The sequence below is a fragment of the Lampetra fluviatilis genome, chromosome 22 (assembly GCF_964198595.1).
Source record: "Lampetra fluviatilis chromosome 22, kcLamFluv1.1, whole genome shotgun sequence".
Classification (NCBI taxonomy): Eukaryota; Metazoa; Chordata; class Hyperoartia; order Petromyzontiformes; family Petromyzontidae; genus Lampetra; species Lampetra fluviatilis.
Window position 1 is genome coordinate 12,084,379 of NC_136296.1, and position 27,363 is coordinate 12,111,741.

At 48.0% G+C, this 27,363-nt stretch overlaps 1 protein-coding gene across 3 annotated transcripts in view; it reads right to left on the reverse strand.

Moving 5' to 3' along the window:
• LOC144938558 (dyslexia-associated protein KIAA0319-like protein) overlaps positions 1–22,966 on the reverse strand; it is a 39,384-nt gene extending 16,418 nt beyond the window's left edge. For all 3 annotated transcript variants that reach the window (XM_078866495.1, XM_078866494.1, XM_078866496.1), the window contains exons 1-12: positions 22,751–22,966; positions 17,074–17,248; positions 9,216–9,805; positions 8,456–8,566; positions 7,771–8,020; positions 6,790–6,888; positions 5,469–5,566; positions 4,389–4,476; positions 3,128–3,220; positions 2,113–2,242; positions 1,084–1,312; positions 711–834 (exon numbers count right to left, since the gene is read on the reverse strand). In XM_078866495.1, the coding sequence (XP_078722621.1) occupies positions 711–834; positions 1,084–1,312; positions 2,113–2,242; positions 3,128–3,220; positions 4,389–4,476; positions 5,469–5,566; positions 6,790–6,888; positions 7,771–8,020; positions 8,456–8,566; positions 9,216–9,805; positions 17,074–17,194 (1,933 nt within the window). In that variant the 5' untranslated portion in view covers positions 17,195–17,248; positions 22,751–22,966. The remainder of the gene's footprint in view (positions 1–710; positions 835–1,083; positions 1,313–2,112; positions 2,243–3,127; positions 3,221–4,388; positions 4,477–5,468; positions 5,567–6,789; positions 6,889–7,770; positions 8,021–8,455; positions 8,567–9,215; positions 9,806–17,073; positions 17,249–22,750) is intronic.
• Between the last annotated feature and the right edge of the window lie 4,397 nt (positions 22,967–27,363).

The following is a 27,363-nucleotide window of genomic DNA, read 5'->3' on the forward strand; positions in this document are numbered from 1 at the left end:
TCATTCTCGTTCGGGGCTTCGGCTTGAAGAGAATGTGCCGTTGGGTACGCGCCGATGTGCACACAGACGTGCATTGGCGCTCGTTCTTTAGAACGCGCGCCAAATGTACTTGTTTCCCGCATATTTTTTAAATAAAAATACATTAAAAATTCTTGATTTGCCAATGTTTAAAAAAAAAAGACCTGGGCATTGGTGTTTGGACAAGCTGTACATTATGCTTGATAGAGAATGTTTTTGTAACACGTTACGGATTTACAGACACAATAGTTCCCAGGCATCCCAGTATCAGCTCTCTTAAAACCAAGCCACTCCCAAACACTCGTTGTGAGGTAGCTATGCAACAACAATTAGCCCCCAGCTTCCCACTGCATGGCACAGACATGCACACACACACATGCCACCAAAAGACAAAGATCCCCTGTAACACACTGTTAGGGCAGGTGCTGTTAGCGAGGCTCGTGTTGCTTCCGAAACGTCGTGATTTAATTGAGTTATTTTCATTTTTATTTTATTTTATTTTAGATTTTCACCTACGTGACTTTACCGAAAGAACCAAAGAGTATGGATCCTTGCAGTCACGAAAACTTCAAATCTAGGATGCACATGCCACCTCACACACACACACACAAGCAACCACACACTAAAAGCTTCACACAATGATCCCCCGTGTAGCCTTCAACACACTGCTGGGGCAAGACCGCGCAACTCACCAGGCTGAATGACGACGGTGACCTCTGCGGTGCTTTGCTGTTCGGCCGCGTCGGTGACTGTGAGCTGGAAGGTATAGTCGCCCTCCTGCATCGACGACAGCTGTAGGTAGGGTGTCCGCACACCCTGCACACACACACACAAAAACACCCCCGGATAACCTTAACAGACTGTTGGGGCGGGTGTGTTTAGCATGCACCTATGAAGACCGACACGTCAGAAGAAGGGGTGGTTTGACTAAAAGTCCACTCAGTCGCCTTTGTCTCCCCAGTACCTGATGTGATTACGAGCCCCCTGGGCAAACCAGCAGAAGCCCGGGCAATCGGGTACTAGAGAGCGGTTATCTCCTTCAACCTGGGTCACGACCTCTCTCACCTGCATCTCCAGGACCTTGCCCTTGGTGTTGGAGCCGAGCGTCCACTCGTAGCTCACGATTCCGTGGTCGTCGGAGCTCTGGTTGCCGATGAGCGTGACGAAGTTGCGCGGGAGCGTGATCGCCTGGTTGGGCCCCGCGTTGGCCACGGGGGGGTAGTCCACCGCCTTGTTCACCGTCACGTTGGCCGTCGTCCAGTTGCTCACTCCGTCCGTGTCCACCACGGTGAGCCTAGATGAGAGGGCCACAGTCCCCCAAACCATCGGCACCTAGTTGGCCGTGGTCGCAAGCGCTCAAGTTGGTGGGTTTTCCCGGACGATGTTAAGTTGGTGGTTTCCGTTCTGTTCGCATGGCCTCCGTAAGTAAGAGGTCCACGGGTGTTGCCGTCATCAAAAGTAGTTGTAACACAGAAGACCTCCGTAGCGCTCTTGAGCATATTTTGTGGATACGATCTCGGCTCTGCAAGCTGGACTGTACTGCATGAGTCTGAGGATTTCTTTACGGAGAAAAAATTATTGATGATGATGGCCATTGTTTGTGTTGCTCCGATCATCAAGTCTGCTACTGCTGATGAAGATGGCAGCTGCTGCCAATGCCACTCTTGTTGTTTCGACTGATTATGCAACTGCTGCTGCTGATAAAGACGATGATCATGCAGCTGATGGTGATGGCCTCTGCAGATGACGTTGCTACTGCTGCTGTTAATAATGCTACTGCTGATAATGATACTGCTACTGATGCTGCTGACGATGATGGGGCTGCTAATATTTTCTGCTGCTGTTGATGATGTTGTTGTTGCTGCTCACTCTGATAAGGACTCTGCTGCTGGTGGCGATGTCCCCGCCGCCAGTAATGATCGTACATGCCCGTATGGAATCGGGCAGCCTGCGCGACTCCCAGACCCAGAGCAAGAAACGAATGCATTGCGTGACCTTCCCGTACCCCGGGTCACTCTCGCTAACGCGACTGCGACGGTCTCTTTCGAGCTCTCGCCTCGCTGAGCCAAACAAACCGTACATAACTCTGTTCACCTGAAGGTGTAGTTGCCGGCCACCAGGCTGGACAGGTGCAGGATGGGCAGGTTCGTGACCCTCTCCTCGTGGAGGGGCCCACGGATCTGCTCCCAGCGGTAGCTCGCGATGCCATCGTCATCCTGGCTCACTGCACGATCGGCACGAGACAAGCAGCGGCGTCAAGCGCCGGCGGCACGCACCGACGCACGACGAGGGTGGGGCGCAAAATCCTCGTATTGTTATCCATTGATTGTCGGCAACATCAGCCGCCAAGACCTCTCGCTAATCCATCCAGAACCTGTGCATGATATTATCTCATCGCTCCATCTCCTCGGTGGACGATCTCAGATGCATTCCAAATCCTTAGCCTGCACTCCGTGATTACTCGTAAACATCTACAAGACGATTTGGATGCCTTTGACCAAATTAGAACTTTATCGGCGGTCACTAATATTATTTGTGAAGGCTAAGTGCTTTGGACACATGTTTATATAGACAAAAGAACGATGCAATTAGATGGGCTATGGAGAACAAATACTAATAAAATGTGTACAGCGACTTATAGACTCACAATAATCCCATAGTCTCACGCAAAACTGCAAAGAGCCTCATAGACTCACTAGGAGATCCACAGAGGGGCAATGGAGATGTGAAGGTTGCAGGGCAGAGGGAGTAGAGGGAGACCGAGCGAGAGATGGGAGAATGCGGTGGAGCGAGATTCGACCTGGATGAATTGTGCCTTATGTCAATTATTATTAGAAGATGAACAGAACAGGACATGGAGAAATACAACCAGAGCAGCAAGCAAGAGTTGACAGTTCTTGAACATGAACTGGGGTAGCCAGCACAACAACAATTAAATCCATCTGTGTGGAGCTTTGAGTGTTATCCCCTGAGAGTTACATGTGTTTTTCTTCTTCTCTCCATGAACTCCAGCGTCCTGCCATAAGCCAAATCCTCTTCAAAGTCACTCGTCACCCAAACGCAGGACCCCCCCCCCAGGAAAAGGAGCGTGTTGGCCAAGTGAGCTCACGTTTGCCGTCGACAAAGGTAGAGGAGGTGGGCAGAGAGATCTCCTGGCTCTTCGGAGACACGATGGCGACAGGGGGCTGGTTAACCCGTGGGGCTGTGAACATCACAAGACAAAGATCCTCAATATAGCCTTAACAGACTGTTTGGGCAAGTGCTGTTAGAGCGCTTATGAAGGGCGGCACGGCACAGAGGGTGGGTGGCAAGCACCACGCCAGGCCGCATTTGTCTCCTTAGTGACAAATTTTACAAACCACAGCAGGTACTTATTTGAGGCCGAGGAGACGCATGGGAGGCCCAGGACCGGTTCAGATAATCGTCGCTGGTGTTGGTCGTGAGCGGAATTTGAACTCGGGTCACCGATTACTAACGCGTCTCACTGTGAGTATCCAGGCAAATACACACGTGCGCAGAGACACAAAACGACAAAGATCCCCGACTGTTGGGGCAAGTGCTGCTAGGGAGCACCTATGAAAGCCGGCATGGCACACGAGGGAGTGGGTGGCAAACACCACACACATATGCACACACACACACATTCACTCACTCACACATCACAAACACATAACGAGACGTATACAAACATGTTAAATCTATAACTTATACAGTAGGCATTTATGCATATGAATATCACACTCGGGCAAACAGAGAAATGCATATCAAATACAGGTTGTGTCTTTTACAAGTGTACACAACTATTTTGAAAAAACGTTACTTGGGTACACTGTTAAGCGACACACCCTGAATATAAACAGTGCACACCATCAGTCCATAGAGACCGTGCTGTAACAGTTGAAGATGTTGTGCAAGTGCGTTTGAGAGATTTACCTAAGCTGAGTTTGGCGGCATATATTAGTGTATACGGGAGATGATTCCATGCTGAAGCAGCGATGCGTCTGAGCGAGTGTGCTCATTCTGGTTTTCACTCTCGGGAAAGTTACATTGTTACGAATTTGGGAATGAGGAGCAGAGTTATAGTTGGAGTAAAGCGATGGTTGTTAAGTGGGAGGGGGGGGCATATAATTGTTTCCACGCGGATGCCCAATAGAGCAAGTCTTCTATTGTCGGAGGGGAATGCCACTACCACCAATCAGTGGTTTAATCACAGGCAGCTTGCTGGATTCAAATCCAGAATCTTGGCGGCGTTGCCTGTGCAGCGTCAGCGGTGCTATGTCAGCGCCGGCTCGTGGTGTGAATGTAATCGTCAGCGCCACAACGCGTTCGGTGCAATCGTGCCACGCGACGGCGGGGCTGCGTGCGCTTACCCGGCTTCACCGTCACGTTTATGAAGCCCTCTCCATAGGCCTTCTTCCCTATCACCGCCACCTTGTACATGTAGAGCCCTGCAGACAGCTGGGCACACAAGGGTCAAAAGTACCCCCGTGTAGTCCTTAACGCACTGGTGGGGGCAAGCGTTGCTAAGCGAGTGCCTCATAAGAACTGTCAGGGCGCATCAAGGGGTGGTGTGGCCACATCACGTCCGTCCGCCTTTGTCTCCCGAATGCTGATGTTAAACGCTGCACAAGTTATTCAGTTAAGGCTGAGTGGGCTTAGGGGAGGCTCAGCGCTGGTAATCACTTGTCTCTGACGTTGGTCATGGCTGAAAATTAAACCGAGGTCACAGGTTCATAGCACAGTGTGCCAAGCACCGTGTCACCGCCCCTTCTGAGTACAAACTCTTCTCTGAGTAATGGGAAAAACTAACATCACAAGCGTCTCCGGCTCGCATGAGCCAGAGGTGACGCTGTTCTCCACAGGGCAAGGCAACCTCTGAGTGTGCGGTGCAAAGTCCACATTCACAAGGCAGGCCCTGTCTGACTATTGGAGCAGAAAACAAGCTGCCGGGTAAGTCCATTAAGGGTGCTTTCATTCATCAGAAGTGAAAACTCACACTCAGAGGCACACATTGTAGCGTGCGTTGATCGCTCGGGAACACAGGCAGCCGGTTCGCAGTTCCCTTCAAAAGCTCCTTAAATGAATGCATTCACATTCACAACACATTTTTGGCATAGGCCACCTAACCAGCTGTCTGAGTGTATGCCGTAAGACCCTCCACCACCCTACACAGCAACGTGTACGAGCGTTTAGCAACACGGCAATAATTATTTCAGCTCACCAGTAAGTTGTCCAACAATACTCACGTAAACCTGTGAATTATATTGTGCCGCAATGCAGTTCCATTTCCATCTCATTTTGTGAGGGCATATTGCTATGCTCATTTTTATCATCAAATACACATTTCCAAAAGCACTCCACCATGCTGTTGATCGTTTTCCTGCGCCTCCAGCGAGCACGGTTGGCTATGTATGCTGCAGAAGAAGTTCAATATACAGTACATACGTTACCTTGGACAGCTTGAGGGTTTGCGGGTGCTTATCCTCGATGGCGCCCTGGTAGTCCTCTGGGTGGCTGATGAGCATCCACTCGTACTGGTAGGTCTCGCCTGCACCACGTCGCATTGTCGCAGGCACAGCAGTGTCGTCAGTGTTGACGAGGGATCGCTCGTCACAGCAACACAGCCACTCGCCACACTGCAGACCACTGCAACACACCCACTCACCACACTGCAGGTCACAACAACACACCCACTCACCACAATGCAGGTCACAGCAACACACCCACTCACCACACTGCAGGTCACAACAACACACCCACTCACCACACTGCAGGTCACAACAACACACCCACTCACCACACTGCAGGTCACAGCAACACACCCACTCACCACACTGCAGGTCACAGCAACACACCCACTCACCACAATGCAGGTCACAACAACACACTCACCCACTCATCCTATTGCAGACCACAGCAACACATCCACTCACTTACCACACTGCAGGTCACAACAACACACTCACCCACTCACCACACTGCAGGTCACAACAACACACCCACTCACCACACTGCAGGTCACAGCAACACACCCACTCACCACAATGCAGGTCACAACAACACACTCACCCACTCATCCTATTGCAGACCACAGCAACACATCCACTCACTTACCACACTGCAGGTCACAACAACACACTCACCCACTCACCACACTGCAGGTCACAGCAACACACCCACTCACCACACTGCAGGTCACAACAACACACTCACCCACTCACCAAACTGCAGGTCACAACAACACACCCACTCACCACACTGCAGGTCACAACAACACACTCACCCACTCACCCTATTGCAGACCACAGCAACACACCCACACACTCACCACACTGCAGGTCACAGCAACACACCCACTCACCACACTGCAGGTCACAGCACTTGATTTTCTGCTTTTACCCTCCCACTGCTCCATTTTGGATTCCCTCCCATCATCGTCGTCATTATCGTCTCTTTGCCCCAAGCTCTTACAACAAATAACCTTGCTCAATTCAAGGAAAGTGTTAGCGCGCATCAAATTAACAACTTCGATTGTGTCGTTTGTTTCTGGCCGCTTGACGTTTTTGGCCTGTGCTCAGCAACTGTGTTATGAATATGAATGCGTGTGTGTGCATGCGTGTGTGCGTGCGTGTATACATGTGTCTGTATGCGTGTGTACGTTCATGCATGCGCGTGCTCATATGTGTGCGTGCGTGTGTGTGTACGTGTGTGTGTGTATGTGCGTGCGTGCGTATCTGCGTGCGTGTGCATGGCGTCGCTCGCGAGTCCCACCTGCCGGTGGCTCCGGGCTCGCCACCGCGTTGAGCTCCACCTCGTCCTTGGGCAGCGTCACTTCCAGGCTGTCGCCAGTCGACACGACCAGCGCCTTCACTGTGGGCACACGTGCACCGGCGAGGGACACTCGCTCGCTCACTCACTCACTCACCCACACACAACAACAACAACAACCGCCATTCGCCACTAAGTGGCGGTGACGTCACCACGACGCTTGTGCCAGGCCATGTGCACCTTGAGGCCACGTGAAGTGTCGAACGCCCGCTGGCAGGAGGTCACGGGGCAGACCCAGGTGCCATGGGTTGACTGACCGAGATGACCGAGATGACTGGCTGATGCACCACCTGTGCCCCCTACTGTACCAACTTGCTGTGGTTTAGCCACCCGGCGCTCCGCTCGTTGTTGTGAGCATCGCTCCTCCGCCCTCCGTTGTTGTTGGAGGGCGACTGCCTCCAACTTCAATTACTCATTCTCCTACATACCCACCCTACTCACTCACCTAACCACCTACCCACCCACTCAGTCACTTCCCCACACACATACTTACCCATCCACCCACTCACTCACTTAATTACTCAATTACTCACTCATTCACCTACTTACCTAAACACCCACTCACCCATCCACCTACCCACTCACTCAACTCACTAGCTCGGTCATCTACTTACTCACTCAATCACTTGCCGATTCCCTTCCTCGTTCACGGTTTCCTCTCATCCACACTGTGTTCAACCACCATACTGAACATCACCACACTTCTCTTTCTGCATCATTCCTTGCCCTGCTCCACTTTGGAATTCCCTCCCATCATCACCGTGTCTTTTCCCAAGTTCTGATAACAAGCTTGCTCAAGTCAAGGAACCATTTGCACTATCATCTATTAAGAGATTGATAGTGCCATTTTTTGACAACCTCTTGACGTTTTAGCCATCTGGACCTGCGCTCAGTTAACGGTGTAAAAACAACAACAAAAAATACCCGGCTTAGCCGTCGATGAAGTGCTCATTGGCATTGGCGTGGTGGCGGTGGCGGTGCTGGGAGGCCAGCTGGCGTTGGACGGCGGGCTGGCGCTGCTCCACGTCTCCGAGGTGTTCGCCGAGGAGAGCGGCAGGGCTGGAAGCTGCCCGGTCGCACCGTCCAATCTGTCTCCCTTCTGTGCAGTGTCGGCACCGTGCGTCGAGGAATCCCCTGCCGGCTTCCGTTTCTCTGTGGGCTTCTGAGGGGGCGGCTGGCAAGTGGCAGCATTCGTATGAGAGACACAACAATTCGTCGAATAAGTCGATTAATGATTCGATTAAAATTTCCCATCGACCGCTTTGCGTGTGGTCAGTAATACGGGCCCCCTTTAAACATGGCGGCCGGCCCCCGACATTCTGTAATATAGCAGCACCCTCCCAAAAGCATTCTCGTGGCTTTCCTGGGTAAATAATTGCCATTGCAAACAGAGTAGCCTCCAACATGCACGACTGTTGCAAAGCGAGAGTTGGCGATGGCTTGTGGAGGGCCTTCATCAAGCAGTGGATTGATCATGGATGATGATGATGTCGACATACACGATTTTACGCATGTAACGTGAAAGCGAGAAACAATTTTAAGTCGATGAATCAATTTAGCGTTACAAGGTGAGAGATCGGTGCAGTTAAGTTTGGCTTATGTCACACACCGGGCTCGTGGAGGAGGCCAGGAGGGCTTTGCCGGTGGTAAGACTGTTGCCATTCAGTTGGTCTTGGCTGAGGAGCGTCCTGACGTAGCCCTCCAGCTCCTCGTCAAGAGGCTGTGGGATGGGAGACGTCTCCATTGAGTTGTCAAACATTAATGAGAAAAATCGCGCACATGCATGGAGCGTGTAAAAACCTCCCAACGTGCGTTCGTCCTCGCCAGTATGTAACCAGCAGTGCGGAAGCCAACGGCTAGACGCAGGGCAAATGCAGTTCCTTTTGCTTTGGTTAGTGTCTCAAAGCTTTGGGAATCCCAGCACGACGAGCAATCCACATGCGCTGCAACCCGGGAACACGGTGGAGAACTACCCATCATAATTATTTCTCAAGAAGCTAATTGTCGGGCCACGCCTGTACCATTAGGGGCAACGCGAAGGCGAGATGTTAATTGCCTCGCCTGGTATACAGGAGGTCGTGGGTTCGATGCCAACCCTGACTCCCGCATATTTGGAGTTTGCATGTTCTCCCCGTGATCGTGTGTATTTTTCTCTGGGTCCTCCACTTTTTCCCTTCACATTTATAATCAACACGCGTTTAGATAATTTGGCTGCTATAAATTTCCACAAGAGAAGCCACTTTGCTGAGCTATCATTTGTGGCCATGTCGCTTCTAAAAAAATAGCTAATAGCTCAAGTGGGCCTTACCTGGTAAAATAAAAAATAGTTTTAGTCTATAGTATCATTATCGTCATCATCATCGCAGTACCTGGGCCGTATTCATAGCTCCAAGCGGCGCTGGCGTTGTCTGCCGCTGCTCCGGGCTGCTCAGCGGTTCCGTGACCACACTCTGCGCTGCTCCGGTCGTGGACGCCACAGGCCCCATCAACTGCTGGATGTACTCCAGCTCCGAGGCGGCGACCAACTCCGGCAGGGAGCTGGTGCCATTCACTGCCGGCTCCGCTTCGGGCACGCCCTTCCGGCCCATCACCTTTCCCGTGTGGGCACGAGTGGACGCAGACAATCGAGCCGCCGTCACCGGCGCCGCCGGGTCGGCTCGATCCGTCGCGTTAACCGGTCCCGCCAATCGCTCGACGACGGCCATGGAGGTCTGCACCAATTTCTCGCCCTGGAAGGTGCAGTCCCCGTGCACCCGGCAGCTCACGGCGTAGCAGCGCTTCCCGTAAAGCCATGCCAGGTTGCAGGTGGGCCGCAGGCAGCAGGCGTGCAGGCAGGCGTCCCACAGCGAGCCGTTCGTGACGGGCGGCAGGTCGTTGACGGGGGTCACGTTGTCGGAGACGTTGGCCAGGACCACGTGCGACACCGTGTCGTGGTAGTTGCACTCTTCCTCGCAAATTCCTTGCGGCGGCGGGCAGGGAAACGTGGGAAGGCACACGACACAGAGTTTTTTTTCACCACACAGGTCAATGTGGGTCAGGGAAGAGAGAACCAGGACCGGCTCAAATATCTTTCGATGTTAGCCACGGTCGGGTATTGAACTCTGGGCACCGGATTCGTAGTGCGGTACGCTAACCACCACTCTGCCACTGCTCCCCCCCCTCAATCCCCCCCACCGCCAACCCCCAATACATTTCATAATTTCTAGTTGTGGTACTCTTGCAGTGAGCAGTGGACCACCTCATGTAAGGAAATGGTCCTGGAAGGTCACATCACATCCATGCTAGGTGACCCGCCAATTATATGCCCTGCAAGGAGTGTTAATTGTGTATAAATCAAACCCAAACTCCTGATTCACGGATCTGGAGTCAGCTAAATTAAGTGAGATGCCAAATGTAATGTGATTTATTCATGCGGTATTTAATAACCAGTAAACATGTAATACTGCACTGATTAATCAATTAACGTCGATTCTTACGCTTGTAATAAATGCATCGAATCACGCATATTAGAGTCCATTCCTTGAGATTCATAAATGTGGCCATTGGCTCTCGTGACCTCTGTAGCCAATAGAGGTGCGGCATTCCCAACAATGCCAAACAAAGAAGCGATTCTTGAATTTAATCACCACCCCGGGGGGTGGGGAGCAGTGCCATGACAGCTGTGAGTGCTGCCCTGGCTCTCCCTAGAGCTTTTTAAGTGCGTCGGCTGCCCTGATGATGGCCTAATGCTCGTTAGTGCTGCCCTAGCTGCCCCTGGGACTCGTCGTTGTTTCTGGACCTTGGTTGCTTCATTCTGGGCTGTGCTGCGATGTTGTTCTCTCTCTCCACCCCTCCCCCCCAACCCCGGACACCCCCTCACCCCCATTTTTGTAAAACGTCTCAGGATGCAATTGCATTTGGACGCTTTATAAAATTAAAATATTGTTCTAATATAAGAGATTAGGCAGACATCTACAAGAGCCGCGTGGTCATGTTTTTGTTGCGTCTCCTGTTATATACAGACTGGTGCGTTCCAAATTGTCGGTGCGGTGCAGGAAAATGGTCCATCCACCCAAACGCAACATCATCCGTGGGGGGCACCTGAATCAGAATATTTATTTATTCCTGGAGGAATCCGATGAGCTATAAAGCTCTTTTTCACAGATGTGCAGTAGGGGTGGGTAAGAACGTTACAACAACAAACAATACAAAAACAAGATAGCAGTGCAAAGTACAGGAAAGGAAAAAAAATCACCCAAAAACATACAAATGAAACTAAACCATCCCCATCCTACCATGCAAAGCCCACTAAGGTGTTAACTTACTTTTCATAAGCGACCTGGCCACAAATGATAGCTCGACAGAGTGGCTTATCACGTGGAAATTTATAGCAGCAGTGCTCTCACAGTCGCCTGGCGTTGTCGCACGATCTTTCTCTCGGCCTAGCCCGGGCTGGGGCGTCACCTGCCACGTCGTGTCACCCCAGTCGGCCGTGACGCAGACATGGCCAATGACATTTGGCAGAAGCCGAGCGGTGAACTTTAAGCATGAAGCCAAACTCGACGATGGTCAATGAAACAAAACAAACGCAACGGCAGCCACAATAGCACGCGGGTCACCCCGGTCCGAAGCAGGCTGCGGCTAACACGGCAACGCGAGGGCAGTCGATGAGTTCCATCAGCACTGAGATTCTCCGTTCACCGCCAACCTAAACACTCCACGGCTCAACAAGGCCAAGCTGTCTTCGTACATTCGTACTGCCAGACATCTACGGCACGTGGGAATACAAAATTGTAACAGCTCGCACGATGCTGCAACGTCAGGACGATATTACCGTTACGACTTTTATTTCACGCTATTCCGTCACATTTTTTTGTCTTACTTAAAGGAGTATGCGGACATGAACAATCGCCCTAGGAAGGGGGCTCTCTTGGCCACTTTGCCAGCAGGGACCCCGAGGAAAGGGGCTCGGTTGGCGGCTTTGCCAGGAGTTGGCTGGCACCGGATCGTAGATGCTACTACATTGCTGTCTCAGCGTATGTATCCCACAAGTAACTTTAATACAAATGTTTGTGAACCCCCGGGGGCTATGAGAGTTTGTATGTGAACGTTTTGAAGGGTGCCGAATCCAAATATGACATCAGACATACATGTCCCATAAAGCATTATTAATTAATGGCGGCCCAACCGCGAGCCTCCCCTCTTGCACGAGCAATGTTGCTGGCCCAGGATGCCTGTCAGGAGACCTACGAAAGCAACGCCACCCACGCAGCCTACGATTGCAAAACAGGTCGGGAAACCTCATGCATATGCATGGACGTAGCACTTGCCTCAAACGCATTTGATGAGCAGAATAGAAGCCGATAGGTTGCTGTTGGCTGTGGCAAAAATACATTTGCATATTTGTGAAGTCTTTGCACCCCCACATTTGTGAGCAGCAGTTTGATTAATTTCACCGGATTTTCTATGGGGGTAGGTCCCTAACAGCCAAACAACTTTGAATTAGAGTTGTGTTCCTGTTGGATCATCTTAATGAGAGTGACAGAACCCCCCCCCTCCACCCCCGCTATGCACGGATGAACAGACGGGCGGGCAGGCAGAGCTAACGCGTCAACTCTTTCAACCTTGGTTGTTGAAAGCGTTAATAAAAGCCTACAATTATATTAGATGAGTAAACATCGTGGAAAAGTCGCCTCACAACAGCCTGTTACCGCCTTGTTTATTGCCCGGTGGTCGCCTATCCAAACATATTTCTGGACTCAACCCCGAGATCTGATTTGGTCATAAGCAACCTTTAGGACAAACCAGAACAAATGAGAAAAAAAAATTACGTACACACTGGTAAACTTATTTGCCTCAACACCTTTTCAATATGCATTTCATATAAACTACACGGACAGTTGAAACGGTAACTCCGAGTGACAAAGTCACGAAAAAACATCTGTCCTATTTATTTTTATTTTACCAGGTAAGGCCCACTGAGCTGGACAGCTCTTTTTTTCAGAAGCGACTTGACCATAAATGATAGCTCAACGAAGTGGCTTATCACGTGGAGATTTATAGCAGCCAAAAACTCTAAACGCATGTTTCTAAATGTGGAATGAAAAACCGGAGGACCCGTAGAAAAATCCACGTGACCACGGGCAGAAAGACATGCAAAAACTCCAAATAAACAGGCATCAGGGTCGGGATCAAAACCACAACCTCCTGTATACCAAGCGAGGTAGTTAATACCTCGCCACCGTGGGTATAAAAAAACGCTGACGATTTGCTCTGGGGCAATAAGTTTTCACGTGGCAATACTGTACACGTCGCCAAAACGCAACAAACGCGCTGCGGGTGGCTTGCGTCAGGGCTGGAGAGTAGCGGCGTTAGACTCCGTACAGACATGGGCATGATCTTAGCACGGCCTTGGCACAACAGGCACTTAATCACGGACTAGACGTGCTTAAAACAATTACGTTTATGTTATTGTAAAGAGGCTCTTGTTATCATGAGGCAAACAGTGTTCAGCCTCAAGTTGTTCTAATCTCTGTTTGCCAGACAGGGTGATGTATTCACCATAATATTATTTTTCTTACCAAAAAGCTATTTGGCGACATTTCTCGCAGAATAGTTAAAAAAGTACTAATTCAGCAAATCAGCCAAATAATCCAATGCAGTATATTGAGACTCCTTGTGACCTTGCTGGGTAATTAAAACATTTTTAAAATATCACTTTGTGGTGATAACAGTGCATTGTCGTACTGCTCATTCTATGCTCCCCGACGTCACCAACCCCACACTTCTCCAGCATGAAGTGTGGTCAAACAACCCACACGGCATGAGGAGGCCCAACATCCAACAGTGGATTGACAAAATAACATTTTACGAACAATCTGGTGGTCACACATTCAAAGGAGGATAAGGCCCGAGCTTAATCGCAACCATTATTCTGCATGCTTAAACCAGGAGGGCCTTTCCGAGTCTCGTTAACATTTTTCAGGAGGGTCCTGCCAAATTGCCACAGAAGGAGAACATTGCCGCTACGTGGTCTCTAATTGAGCAATACGCGGTGTCATTTTTCATATTTGGGGAAAAAAATTGGACGGTGGCGCTGGCAAACAAAAGTCTCCACTCTTCCGATTTAAGTCACGGGACCTATAACCTCCGCTGCGAAGCGGACGGTACGTATCTTTATAGTTACTAACACAACCGCAGTAATAACCAGGCCGGCTGCGAAATTCGAACCGTGAACCTGTGCCATAAGCGGCGGACGCGCTCCCGCTGGGCCCTGTCACCACCCTCACTTAAACCCCCCGGGGGTGGCTGTGAAGGGAATCTCAGAAGGGCCGCGCTCTCGTTTCACCCTTGAGGGCCACTTCTGTCCTGTGGCAAACACGTTTACACAGAGTGTGGAAACAACGCTGTCATCTGGAGAGCACCCTCGGAGCTAATGGAGTATGTTTGTCTTGATCTACTGCGAAAATATTAAACTGGTTTTTTTAGCTGCCGGTCGGACCGGCAAGACTGGATTTGGCGGCATACCACAGCCACCTTTCTGCCAATAAAACCAAATGCGCGGTCAACAGTTTTCAAGGCATCTTGTTTATCACGTGTGCAAGCATTAATTAAGTGCACAAATCAATTATTTCAATCACACAGATCAAACATTAAAATAAATTAACAAAATTCAACAATTAGGTGACTTATTTAAAAAGGTTACTTGTATGCATGAAATGATTCACAACCCACACCCAGCCAAGTGATGATGTATCACAATTCAGAGGGGCCATTCGTTTAAAGATGTAATTATTCTCATCTCGTTTTCACCATCTCCTTTGTATTGCTTGGAGTTTTCGTCTCATTTGTATGACTGTCCACACCATTAGCCTGAATTTCAACATTCATACTCAATTTGCAGGTAATTTGTATACATTGCATACGGCTGATTTTTTTCCCCTTCGTAAGAAGGCACTTTGCGAAAAAAGCTTTCGCAGGGTGTGTCTATCCGGGATGACCCTTCCAAAGCATGGTGGTTATACACATTTTTTTTTATAAACGCAATTGCTAAGCACAGTAGGCCCAAAGGCCCAATATACCAAGTGGCCAGAAACAAACAGCACCACTGAAGGTGTAATCGATAAAGTGTTCGTGTTTCTTTAATTGAGAACACGGGATGATTGGGTGCCTGTATCGTAATTGACCCATCATTCCACGTCTGTCGGTCACGAACATAAACCGGCAATGCTAAAGATTTACCGCCTCATGTGGAGTGGAGCAGTGTAACCTCTGGCCCTTGGGCAATGTGGTACTACTAAACTCCAGGCCATGAGCCACCGTGGGGGCGATGGGCGTCACCATCGCTCACTCACTCCACGCTTCGTTCTCCATACGATGAGCATTAGCACACCCAAGTCAAATCGTCTGTGTGAGAATCATTTATCTGCAATATATGCAAATGATATGCCAATTATAGACACATTTGATGTTTAGGGGTTATGGGGCAAACAGTACCGTACAAAAGAGACGGGGGAAATAGGAGCCCAAAAAGCACGGATTATTGGATTAAATCTTTTGACCAGCCATCGCATGGCGAAGGAGAGTCGTTATTACAAGCCATAGGCAGTGGTTCCTCAAGCAGAATTAACACAAAAAAAAGATCGACACATTCGTCAAAAACAGTGGCCTTAAAATAAAAAATATATAATAGGTAACATTCTGGGCAATGGCCTTTCTTTATCGCACGTATAATAAGATAAGGGAGAGGCGACAAGGCGTTTTTAAGTGGATAAGAGTTGGAGACTACAGCCTATGGTATAAAGTGCAGTCTCCATCTCCTATCCACTGTCTCTCTGGCCTCGATATGTATGAAGGGCCTTTGCCCGAAATATCAGCTGTTTTCATTGTCAATTTTAACGCCACGGCGTTATTGACCGATGTGTTGAGAGTGTTGTGTTTCTGGAAACACTGTAAAGGAGCAAAACGTGCAGACTGCAACAAAACCCCACCGCCCAACAGCGCGTTCTCACGAAAAGTAGTTTTTTCTCGAAGTTCTGCGAAAACCGAGCCAAATGCCATCGCAATTGTTGATTAATTCGTTATCAGCGTGGTAAGTAAAACCGCTTCCCTCCAGATCCCAGAGCAGCCAGATGACCCACAGCCAAATGTTTCGACGCCTGCTTATCGTGAGTTTACCCTTCAGCGCCATGACCGCGGGGTGCAAAAAAAACTAAAACCCAAAACAATGGGAAATGCCACACCCATTGCCGCCAAGTGGGTGTCTTGAGCTGCTGTGATGAGGTAGCAGTGATGTTCGATGATGAGTACGGTTGGCTAAGTACAGTGCAAAAGAAGTTTAACATACATACATACATGACAATAGGATTCATTGTTATAATGAAAACATCCATGACTAAAGCACGAATTTGCCACCGCTTTCACGTGCTGGGAAATCCTTCAGTTCCTGAAGAAGCTCCCTGCACGAGGAGTGAAACGTCGGACACCGTGCCGAACAAGACGCGGAACAACCCGAAAACACATCGGAACGCTACAGAGCACAACCAAGAAATTATACGTGGTAGGAATAGGACAGTTGAGAAAAGTTGAATTGTAATAAAAAATATTATATTTCCATTTTTACGGGAAAGTCTCACGGAGCCTCGGGGGTCATATTTCTGAGGGTACTGCATTGGGATGTTTGCGCAAGTTTCATTTTAATATGTATTGTGCGTATGGGGAGGAATCCAGTGGCTGGCAAAAACCCACCAAACACGAGCAAATAACACTCCAAGCCATGCATACATAAATTCAATAATTAATGGATCGACTGCTATCTCTTGGCCACCTTCCAACATAAGAGGGTTGTGGGAGTTTCAGAAATTTGTCCATAATCCACAAACACTTGCCTCCAAAGCACCGGATCACCAGGCTTGGATGACTGAAAATGCCACCCCTACTTTCAATGAGCAAAATCAATCAGGCGGAATCGGGGCAGGCCACATCGTGAGAGCAAATTATGAGAGACGAGAGGCTATTTGACCACCGTGTGGAAATCGAAGGCAAAAAAAGAAGCGGAGGAAGACAGCGGAAGAGATGGTAGTAAGCAATATAAAATCACAGAGTTTGGAGGCCACTGCTGGATTGGAGCAAATGGAGAAATGAAAGAATAGCAGAAAAATAATAGAATAATACTTCCTACCGCCGGGGAAAGGCTGACCACAACAACCACAACCGCGACAACTCCGATGGCATGCGAGTGCGCATTACCTGGCAGGATCAGGAGGCTGAGGGTGCACAGCAGCAGAGCAGCCCAGTGCAATCCTGTCCATGCCGAGCGGCGGAAGGGTGGCGGCACGCTCTGGTGGACTTTATCCAGGTGACACTCCATGACTAAGGCCTGCGTGTGCCCCAGCTCACATCACCTGCCACTGCAAACCGTCTCCTGTCCACAACGCAACAGACAAATAGAGACAAAATGTTCCACATGTAGCACACACAGGCTGTTGGGGCAACTGCAATTAGCGAGCACCGCGCATGTGAGACGGTGGTGTGATGTGGCCAGGGCCATGCCTTTGTCCCCCCCCAATGCTGTGCTTTCCACACGACACTGGGTACTCATTTAAACTGAGTCAAATTAGAAGAGGCCCACATTAGGTTCATAAAAACACCCCTGATGGCAACCATGGCCGGGAATGGAACTCGGGATGCCCGATTTATGGTGCAGTGCCCTAACCACTGCACAACCGCTCCCAACAATTCAACTAAACAAACACACACAGAGCAAACACGTGATGCAACCTCTTCGTAACGAGTATTTAACGTGACTTTTACTGCTCTGGTGAAACGCGATACAAATTTAACAAAAGCGATAGCCAATGTCATGTGTTGGACCAACAAAGACAAAGTTTGGCCACGACTGTAGCATGTGGCATGAGTCATACATAGGCTGGCATTATCATTCCCGAGATGCACATGTGCACACATATGCCGGCACTGTGGACTGTATGCAGGGCTTAATATCAGCCTGGTCTGTCTGGATTGCTGAACAAGAAAATATTTCTACACACTTGCCACACAAACATCCAGCCTACCTCTCGCTATGGCTGCGGGGTTACTCCTAGCCACGTGCCACATGCTCCAGTCTACGAGCGTCTCGGAAAATATTCATGAGTAAAATGAAGCCCCGGCTATACGTAAAGGGTATGACCTAGTGTCGTATTTATTGTGCGAGATATACATGTATAATATTATATTCTTGGTTCTTTCGGTAAAGTCACGTAGAAGGGAAACAATAAAATAATAAAAATAATAAATAATAAAATTCTCACGACATTCGATTGCAACACAAGAAAAAAACGCCACTTTTTCAAATTTTCTTGCTGTGGTTTTCACACCTGATGATGATTGCTTGTGTTGCAATCGAAACGTCGTGAGAATTTTATTGTTTTATATTTTTATTACTTTTTTGTTTCCCTTCTACGTGACTTTACTGAAAGAACCAAGAATATGAATCCCTGCAGTCACGAAAGCTTTAAATAAAAATGTATAATATTATTAATGTACAGCCCTTAGTCAATCCACCGTTGTGATGATGGCCTCCCCATGGCATGCCAATCGTGAGATTTGTTAGATCACACTTCACCAGCCCTGTCAGGCAAAGGGGAGGAGTGTCCTGTACCAGTTCCAGTGACTTTATCCGTGGCCAGAAATTTAACTCTGGTAGCAGGGTTCACATAGTTCATGCTAACCACTGTGCCACCATTCCCCTCATATACTGTGCATGAATAAACAATTGCACAGCAGATTATTTTCATATCAAAAAGACACACGGAGAGTCATGTCAATTCTCATGGACGCACTAGAAACGTGAAATCTGGGACAAGTATAGCCCAGTCTATGCTTGTAACTCAACAAATCTGGCAACAATGTTGAAAGTATTTGTTTAGAAACTTATAATAATGAACCTTTGTATCTGGCGGTATTTGAGGGGAGGCTGAATCCACATGACATCAAATGTTAAATTTGAAAATCCCAAAAGAAAATGTCAAGGTAAGATGAACAATCGAATAAAAGTTTTAGTTTTTTACTTAGGCTTACAATAATTCAGTTGTGATGGTTTATACGCGTGCAGATACCACATATTTATATTGAACAACTCGTTTTTTCTTGGTGCTTTTATAATACTTTGAAGCTAAAGCCAATAAACCAACTGAAGCCTGATTACAGATGATAATAATAATGTTGGACAAGAGACAATTATGCTGCTGAGTGGCAGCTATGATTAGACAGCTTGACTCAAGATCAGAAGGATGCCGAGTTCAAATCCCGGCCAAAGTTGACTCAACCCATCAACCACTCCGGGATGATAAAATAATCACCACTGTGTGGAAAAGCCAACAGTGATGGTTCTGTTGAAAAGAGTGTGAACCCCTCTGCTGCTGATGATGCTCTTGCGGCCAATGGTAATTCTACTGTGGTTGCTGATGATACTGCTAATCCTACCAATGCTAATGATGCAGCTGATGATGATGAAAAAAACGAGAATGCTACTGTTGCTGCTACTGTTGCTGCTACTAATGACGACGATGATGCAATGAATTTCCTTCTGCTGCTACAACAGCCGCGAGACTATTTGAGTTGACTTTGAGAACCAAGGTGAGAACACATATAACGGTTACAAAACTTTTGGGGCAAGTGCTGTGAGCAAGCACCTATGGATAATCATAATCAAAACATTAATTTATTCTGTACTGGAGGAATCCAATGGGCAATAAAGCTATTTTTTCAGCAGGTCAGCGCCATGCTCAGCCGTCTTTGTCTCTCCAATGCTGATGTTTACAGGCTGTACCAGGTACTCGTTTAAGGCTGAATGGACCTTGGGAAGGCCTAGCTAGGACCCGTTCAGATATATGGCACCAATATTGGCTGTGACCGGGAATCAACTCGGGTCCCTGCGCTAAACCACTGTGCCACCGCTCCACACAAATGCAGCATAGACAAGGATGTGCTGTACATAACGGCGCTCATACTATTACATACTCTAATTGTGAGCAGACTTGTACACGTGCACAGGAAACAGAGCACACTGCCACGTTAGATACGGGGTATGTGCATGCGTATGTACCACTGCCATCACATCACATAGGGACGTCCCCATGAACAGTCTGATGGAACCGTAATCAACATTGCACAATAAGTACGCGTGATTCAATGACATAACACTTAGATTGCACCACTCACAAAACCAGAGGTTTGCGTAATACGGGTTTTGTCTACTTGCAATGGCTATCTAATTTAGACGACGTATTACCCTCCTAGAATAAAAATGCACAATCAGCAATTGTTGAAGCAACTCTACGCGACCAACTTCGATTTTCTGGGTCTCATCAGCAGTCAGACTTGCCAAGCATCTGGTAAACAAGCAGCAACACAAGAAAATATTGATTTATATAGCAACGAAATGTGACCGCATCTCCAGACACTGTACAGAAACACAGGGCATATTCAGTACATATGTATATTTTTAGAGTGGGTCAATCATAGGTCTCTCCGTGAGTCTATGGGTCTCTGTGTTTGTTAGAGGGAACGGCAGTCAGTGACAGGTAGAGATGAGGTGTGGTCCTGAGCCTGGACTTAATTAGGGTCACAGGGACGACAGCACGGATTAGAGGGGGGAGTTCAAAACAATGCGAGCAGCAAAATAAACTGAGGGAATTTCCAGCTAAGGCTAACAAAAGCATTCGTTTAACAAAGCTGACTTTGCTGATGAGACCCAGATTTTTGAAAACATTCCAAAACTTTGATTTTAAAATGTGATGGTTTGTAAAAGTCTAAGTCCAATGAGTCAATGTATTCAATATCCTTTGATTTTATGGCAAAAACATAACTGATGTTAATGCATTTAACTTCCTCATTATGCTCCACTGCGGCGGTGCCATGGTTCGTGCCCTGCACTATGAACCTCGTGAACGGAGTTCGATTTAACACCAGCGGGAAAGTGGTGTCTGACCCGATCTTGAGCACCCTCTCGCCCCCAACCTGCACTGATCCGGCTTGATGAAGTATGGTCACACACAACCAATGAACGACACAGCATGGGCAAGCTTTCATGCAACAATGGATTGACAAAAGGCTGCAACAATGCAGTACTCCACTCAAGGAACACCAAAGAGTGGTAAATGTTGGTCTCAAGTAAAGCGATACAATTCTCAAAATGTGTCGATTGTTGTGATGGCCAACGGCTATGTGGCTTAAGTCACGGGCCATCACAACACACCCACACCTGCCCACCTAATTTAGCCAAGCCCATAATGCTATTACCTTACTCATTACTACAGTTGTTCGAGCAACATTCAGTACAGCAGACTGGCGTGCGTTGGTCCCTGACAGCTCCTGTAGATTCATTAAATGTTTAATATCTTGTCAGTTGTGTTTTTTACAATGCACTGTTGACTTTTAACCACGGTAAACGATATCACCACCACCACTACCGTCAGCCATGATCAATCCACTGCTAGATGACGGCCTCTCCAATGTGTTGTCATCTCTCACAGTCCGCAGATACTACTGGACAACAATCCATCTCCAGCTCCTGCACATGAGCCAATTTCATAGCTCCATCTCATCGGCGGATGTCCTGTCGAACGCGTTCCCTTCGCTTGGCTGTCACTCAGCCGTGAGTCCCGTCCATCGGTCATCATTCTAAGCAACCTGTCCTGCCTCACCTCCATTAGTTTTCTCAACAGTGAATATTCATCGTCTAACTTGCGTATGTTCTCTGATACATGCGTTACTCGATATGTCACATCGATAACCGTGGCGCCGTGGTGGCTATGAGATGTTAACTACCTCGCCTGGTATGCAGGTCGTGGGTTCGATCCCGACCCTGACGATGCCTGCTGCTGTATATATTTGGAGTTTGTGTGCCTCTGAAGCCGTGGTCGCGTGGATTTTTCTCCGGATTTTCTGCTAAAATTCCACATGCTAAGCCACTTCGTTGAGCTATCATTTTTGGTCACGTCGCTTGTGAAAAAGAGCTATAGTATAGCTCAGTGGGCCTCATCTGTTAAAATAAAAAAGCTCATGTATTTATGTTTTATAGTTTAACGCACATGAATCAATAACCTTTAAATAAAGTTGGCAGACTACGCTTTATTGACCGTAGATATATATTTTTACTAATTGCAATTACAAGCCTTCAATGCTGTCTATACTACACCTCTGTATGATCACTAAGGTACAACAACAACGTTATAAAAACTATAATAACCGTTCCCAAGTCTCTATAACTGCCTCACATTAAAAATCAACAATCATAACAATAATGAACACACAGCCAGCAGGCGTTAACATATTTCATATTTAAACGTGTGCCTTATACACTAAGCATAGGCCTGACTAAATATACACACACACATATACCGCAAGTACGTCATTAAATAAGAAATTGTGTTATTTTAAAGAGGTGGGTGGAGCGGTGGTGCAGCGGTTAGCGCCACGGCTCTCCATCAGTGTCAGCTCCCATCTGAACCGATCCCAAATGGCCTTCCTCATCTTCCAATTCGCCCTGACCAGCGTGTTGAAGTCATGACCAGGCAGGCAGGCGGGTGGATGTGAGGCAAGGCAGGGCAGACGAGGCCAGGCATTCATCCAGCAGTGGAGTGAATAACCTGTCATTTAGTTTTGACCGGGGGGGGGGCATTGGTTGATGCCAGTAGGTGGCGGTCACTGTCAACGCATCATCCCCATTCGAGTGCTTTCGACCGCTGCGAGAACATTAACATGTCACGGTATAAAGAAAAACGAAGCGATAACAACAATATTAATAAACGACCACCAACAACAAGAACAACAGCCAATAACGAGGGCTGCTCAACAACAGCCATGGCGGTTACCGCGTAACGCAACATAACGAGAGGTTCGTCATCCGTGGCCCAGGCCTTACCGTCAAATCATGACGGCAAAGACAGCCGCCGATCGGCCCCCTCGTCAACCGCCGGCCACCGTCTCCGGGTGCGAGAGAGGCGGCTCAGCCCCGCGGTGTCGTGCCGCTGCAATTCCCGCCGCGGGCTTCGCCTGCAACAGCCGCGGTCCGAGTGTGTTGATGGTTGGGCAGGAGGCTGAGGGGGGGAGGAGGAGGCGGTGACGTCACCGTAGGGGTGGGGTGAGAGGGGGGAGGTCGCTCAGGGGAGGACGGTGACGTCACCGTTGGGTGAGGTGAGAGGGAGGGGCGCTCGGTCGTTGACGTCACGGCGACCGCGCCTCGTCCGTTCCCAAACCTCCATCCTCAGGGTGGGAGGATTTGTCAACATCGTCAGCAGCTTCATCAGCACTATGGTCATCATCAGCACTATGATCATCATCAGCATTATGATCATCATCATCAGTACTATGATCATCATCAGCACCATGATCATCATCAGCATTATGATCATCATCAGCACCATGATCATCATCATCAGCACCATGATCATCATCAGCACCATGATCATCATCAGCACCATGATCATCATCATCAGCACCATGATCATCATCAGCACCATGATCATCATCAGCACTATGATCATCATCATCAGCACCATGATCATCATCATCAGCACTATGGTCATCATCAGCACTATGGTCATCATCATCATTGCCATGATGTTCATCAGCACCATGATCATCAGCAGCACCATCATTATTATCTTCACCAGCAGCACCATCATCAGCATCATCATTATTATTATTATTCGCTGCAGTAGCAGTATCATTATCTTCATCGGCAGCAACATTATTGGCTTCAGCGCCATCGTTATCAATGGCAGAATCCGCAGCAGCAGAATCATTTGCATTATCATCATCAGCAACTTTACGTGAATTTTCATTACCATAACTTACATCATCAGGAGCAGCAGAGGCAACAACATCATGATTGACATCACCAGCACCACAACATCATGAGCAACATCCTTGCCATTGCCACCACCATCATCAGCAGTATCATGCATCATAAGTAGCATCATTGTCTGGATAGTCAACAGCAGCAGAGCGTTTATGTACGAGCCTTGTCTGTCCGACCATCTGTAACGAGCAGGCACTATAACCCTCGTTAAGCTGATCCAGTATGAACAAAACTGTGGTATGAAGTTGTATTGCTATTCGGGACTTCACAGTCGTCAGCCTTGAAAACTGGCCAAAGTGATCAAACAGTTTCCCAAAACTTGGAGACAATCCAGAGAGAAAACAACTACGAGCAAATATGCAAACGTGTTTTTCCTGACAGCTGCCAGCCAGCTTATAAGGAAGACCCCCAGATGAACAGGAAAGCAGCCGGCGCCAACAATTGCCCAAAGCTCTGCGGTCCTCTACATATTAAGATCTGTTCAGCCAATGAATGTGTGAAGAAACTGGAGCATTCTAGATTTGAAGTTTTCGTGACTGCAATAATCCATACTCTTTGGTTCTTTCGGTAAAGTGACGTAGTTCAGCAGTTGTTTCTAACTGTTGTGTTCCACCTGATGACGGGCGCTTGTGTTGCGCCCGAAACGTCGTGAGTTATTTTTTTATTTATTTTTCACCTACATGACTTTACCGAAAGAACCAAATAGTATGGAAACTGGAGCACCCGAAGAAAACACAGACGTGCAAGGGTGCAACGCTCTATCGCACACGGACGAAACATGTGGAGTCCACATTCTTGCTGTACCGCCTTCTCCTGGCGAGCCAGGGCATGGCCATCAGGCAGCTTTTAATAGTGGAAAATGCACGTATTCAATTGATAATAGAGTTGTTACATGAACAATCCTGCCAATTCAATTACTTCAGCACACCAATACCTAGCGGTTAAACGTTGTGGATTGCTCTCCAACACACCGGTGTGCTGAAACAGTAAATTAGAACGATTGTTTACGGGGCAACTTTATTAAATGGCTGTGTCGGGTGGTGGATGGTTTACAACACACATTTTAGCGAAGCGGCGATCTGACTAGGAAAACAAACTATTATGAATTTGTGAATATTAGCATTGCTTGCGGAAGCCAACATGGTAAATTGAGGTCATAAACGCGCTCGACGTGGGAACCAAGTTTAATAATGGGCAGCTGCAATCCGGATTCGCACTGAGGGACTCAACAATGCCGGCTCACGTGCCCTGACGTGGAATGGGCCCTCTGAACCACACGGCATCCTCTGATTCACTCCGTTATAACGGGAGGCTTGGCACTAAGGTTATTAAATTAATATGCTGCAATGCACACTTCACGTTCCTTGAACCAATGGCCCAAACAAATTTATATCCAGGTCTCAAATGTGTTTGACAGCAAGGTCGCCGTTGTAGCTTTGTATGAGAAACTCCAGAGAGTTTGATGGAGATTATCGTTTTGGGGGTAACATCGAACGTGATATGAAACATCTACACAATATGAAATAACAAATTAGGCGTATCCAGTAAACAAATGATAAACCCGCTAAGCGTTATGGCCACGGTGGACCGCTCTTGGACCACGTCCTTAAAAAGACACATGTGAGCATTTCACACAAGGACAAAACTCCCCCGTATAGCCTTAACAGACTGTTTGGGGGCAAGTGTTGTTAGCTAGCACCAAACGAAGGTCAGCACGGCACACGAGGGGGTGGGTGGCCAGCACCACGCCCGGCCGCCTTTGTCTCCCCAGTGACGATGTTTACACACGTCACCAGGTACTCTGGACCTAAGCGAGGACCAGGACCGGTTCAGATAATCGCCACTGCTGTTGGCCTGAGCGGGAATCGAACTCGGGTGGCCGGGTTCGTAGCACAGCGCGCTAACCGCTACGCCACCGCTCCCCGCACGTGGCACACGAACACGCAGCCGTGGCGCACGCACGTGTGAGTCGAGTCTTAGGCAATCCGTTCTTCAGGCGCGCCATCTACTGACGAACAGCCCAACATACATTTTATTGATATTCAGTTGTGATTTGAAGCTTTCGTGACTGCAGGAATCCATACGCTCTGGTTCTTTCGGTAAAGTCACGTAGAAAAAAAAAGAAATAAAACACAACGTTTCGGTCGCAACACAAGCGTCCGTCTTCATTTTATTTATATTATTTGGGTATTTCGGTAAAGCCACGTAGATGGCTTTACTGAAAGACCCAAACAATATGAATTCCTGCAGTCACGAAAGCCTTAAGTTAAGATTTATACATTTTATTATCTATTCATATAAATGCGTTTAGTAGAAGAACGTAATTATTACGGGGTTTTCTGGTTACTCAGTACTGCAGCGACCGTTAGTGTAACGATGAACGTGCCAATTTAAACACCGGCCATCAGGAAACATAACAAACATCTCATCAGGCCCCATGGTGTAAACACGTGAAAAACTACATCAACAATAATCATTACAATCTCGGCCCTGTGTCAATCCACTGCTGGATGACTGGTTGTTTGACCATACAGTACTTGTACCCTGGTCAGTACGGGTTGGTGATGCCAGGAAACATAGATGTACAGTACAAGTCGTTTTCGCCACCCTCTGCTGGCAGCAGCTCAAGACATGCCCTCTAATAGTCCATCCAAACAATATTCAGGCTCAAGCCTGCTAGACTTGAGATCTGACGAGATCGGGCACATGCCGAGTAATTTGTGCCAAAATATAGAATAAATAAATAATATCATTTAAATACAACCCTCTGACGGCATTCCCATGGAATGGCATGGGCTTCGTTTGGCCATACTTCACCATACTGGTCAGTAGTTTGAAGGGAACGGCCATGGCTTGGAATAAAACTGAGGTCAGAGTTCACAGTGCAGTCCACTAACCACTATACGACCACTCAAGCTACTCTAGATACTGGAGTACCCGGAGAAAATACAACACGCATACGAGTGGGTAACACTTAAACATCTCTGCACAGATGAACTCAAGAACCCATTGTTGTACTGTCATATCGTTAGCGCAGTACCGTGTGGCTTTCCCTCTTGGTAGCTGTCCACACGAGCATGCCATGTCACACTGGAGTCGCACTCATACCCACACAGGATTCGAGGTCAAGCTTATACTGTGAATGAAATCATGACCCGTACAAGTTGTGTCTGTCAGATCAAATTTATTAAAACCACGCATTTTGCAAAAATGTTTTAAGAGGAACATATTTTTTTTCAATATTAATATAATTGCTAAACACACCACACAAAGCAATCTGTACATATTCCCTTCCATAAATATTAACTCTGTAATTGTTTTACTATTTAGTCTTTACGTTGTGTTACACATTGGAAGTTCTGCTGCTTTTCTGTCACCACGGTCCTTTTAGTTCTTTGCTGTATGTGGTGGTGGTGGTGGTGACACTGGGTCACGATTTTCCTGGCTCAGGTCAAACACCTCTGCCATTGGCGTACAAGGCACGTGTAAAGTACAAGACGTAGAATCAAACGTTGGATTGTTCTAGCCTCGCCAGATGACGACGACCTGGTATTATGATATATACACCCAAAATAAACCTGTGGTCAAAAGTGAAAACAACCAAACGAAGCCTTGGGAGGACAATTCGGGTGGCGACCCTCCCTCGGTCATGAAGCAACTTCCCTCAATGCTCT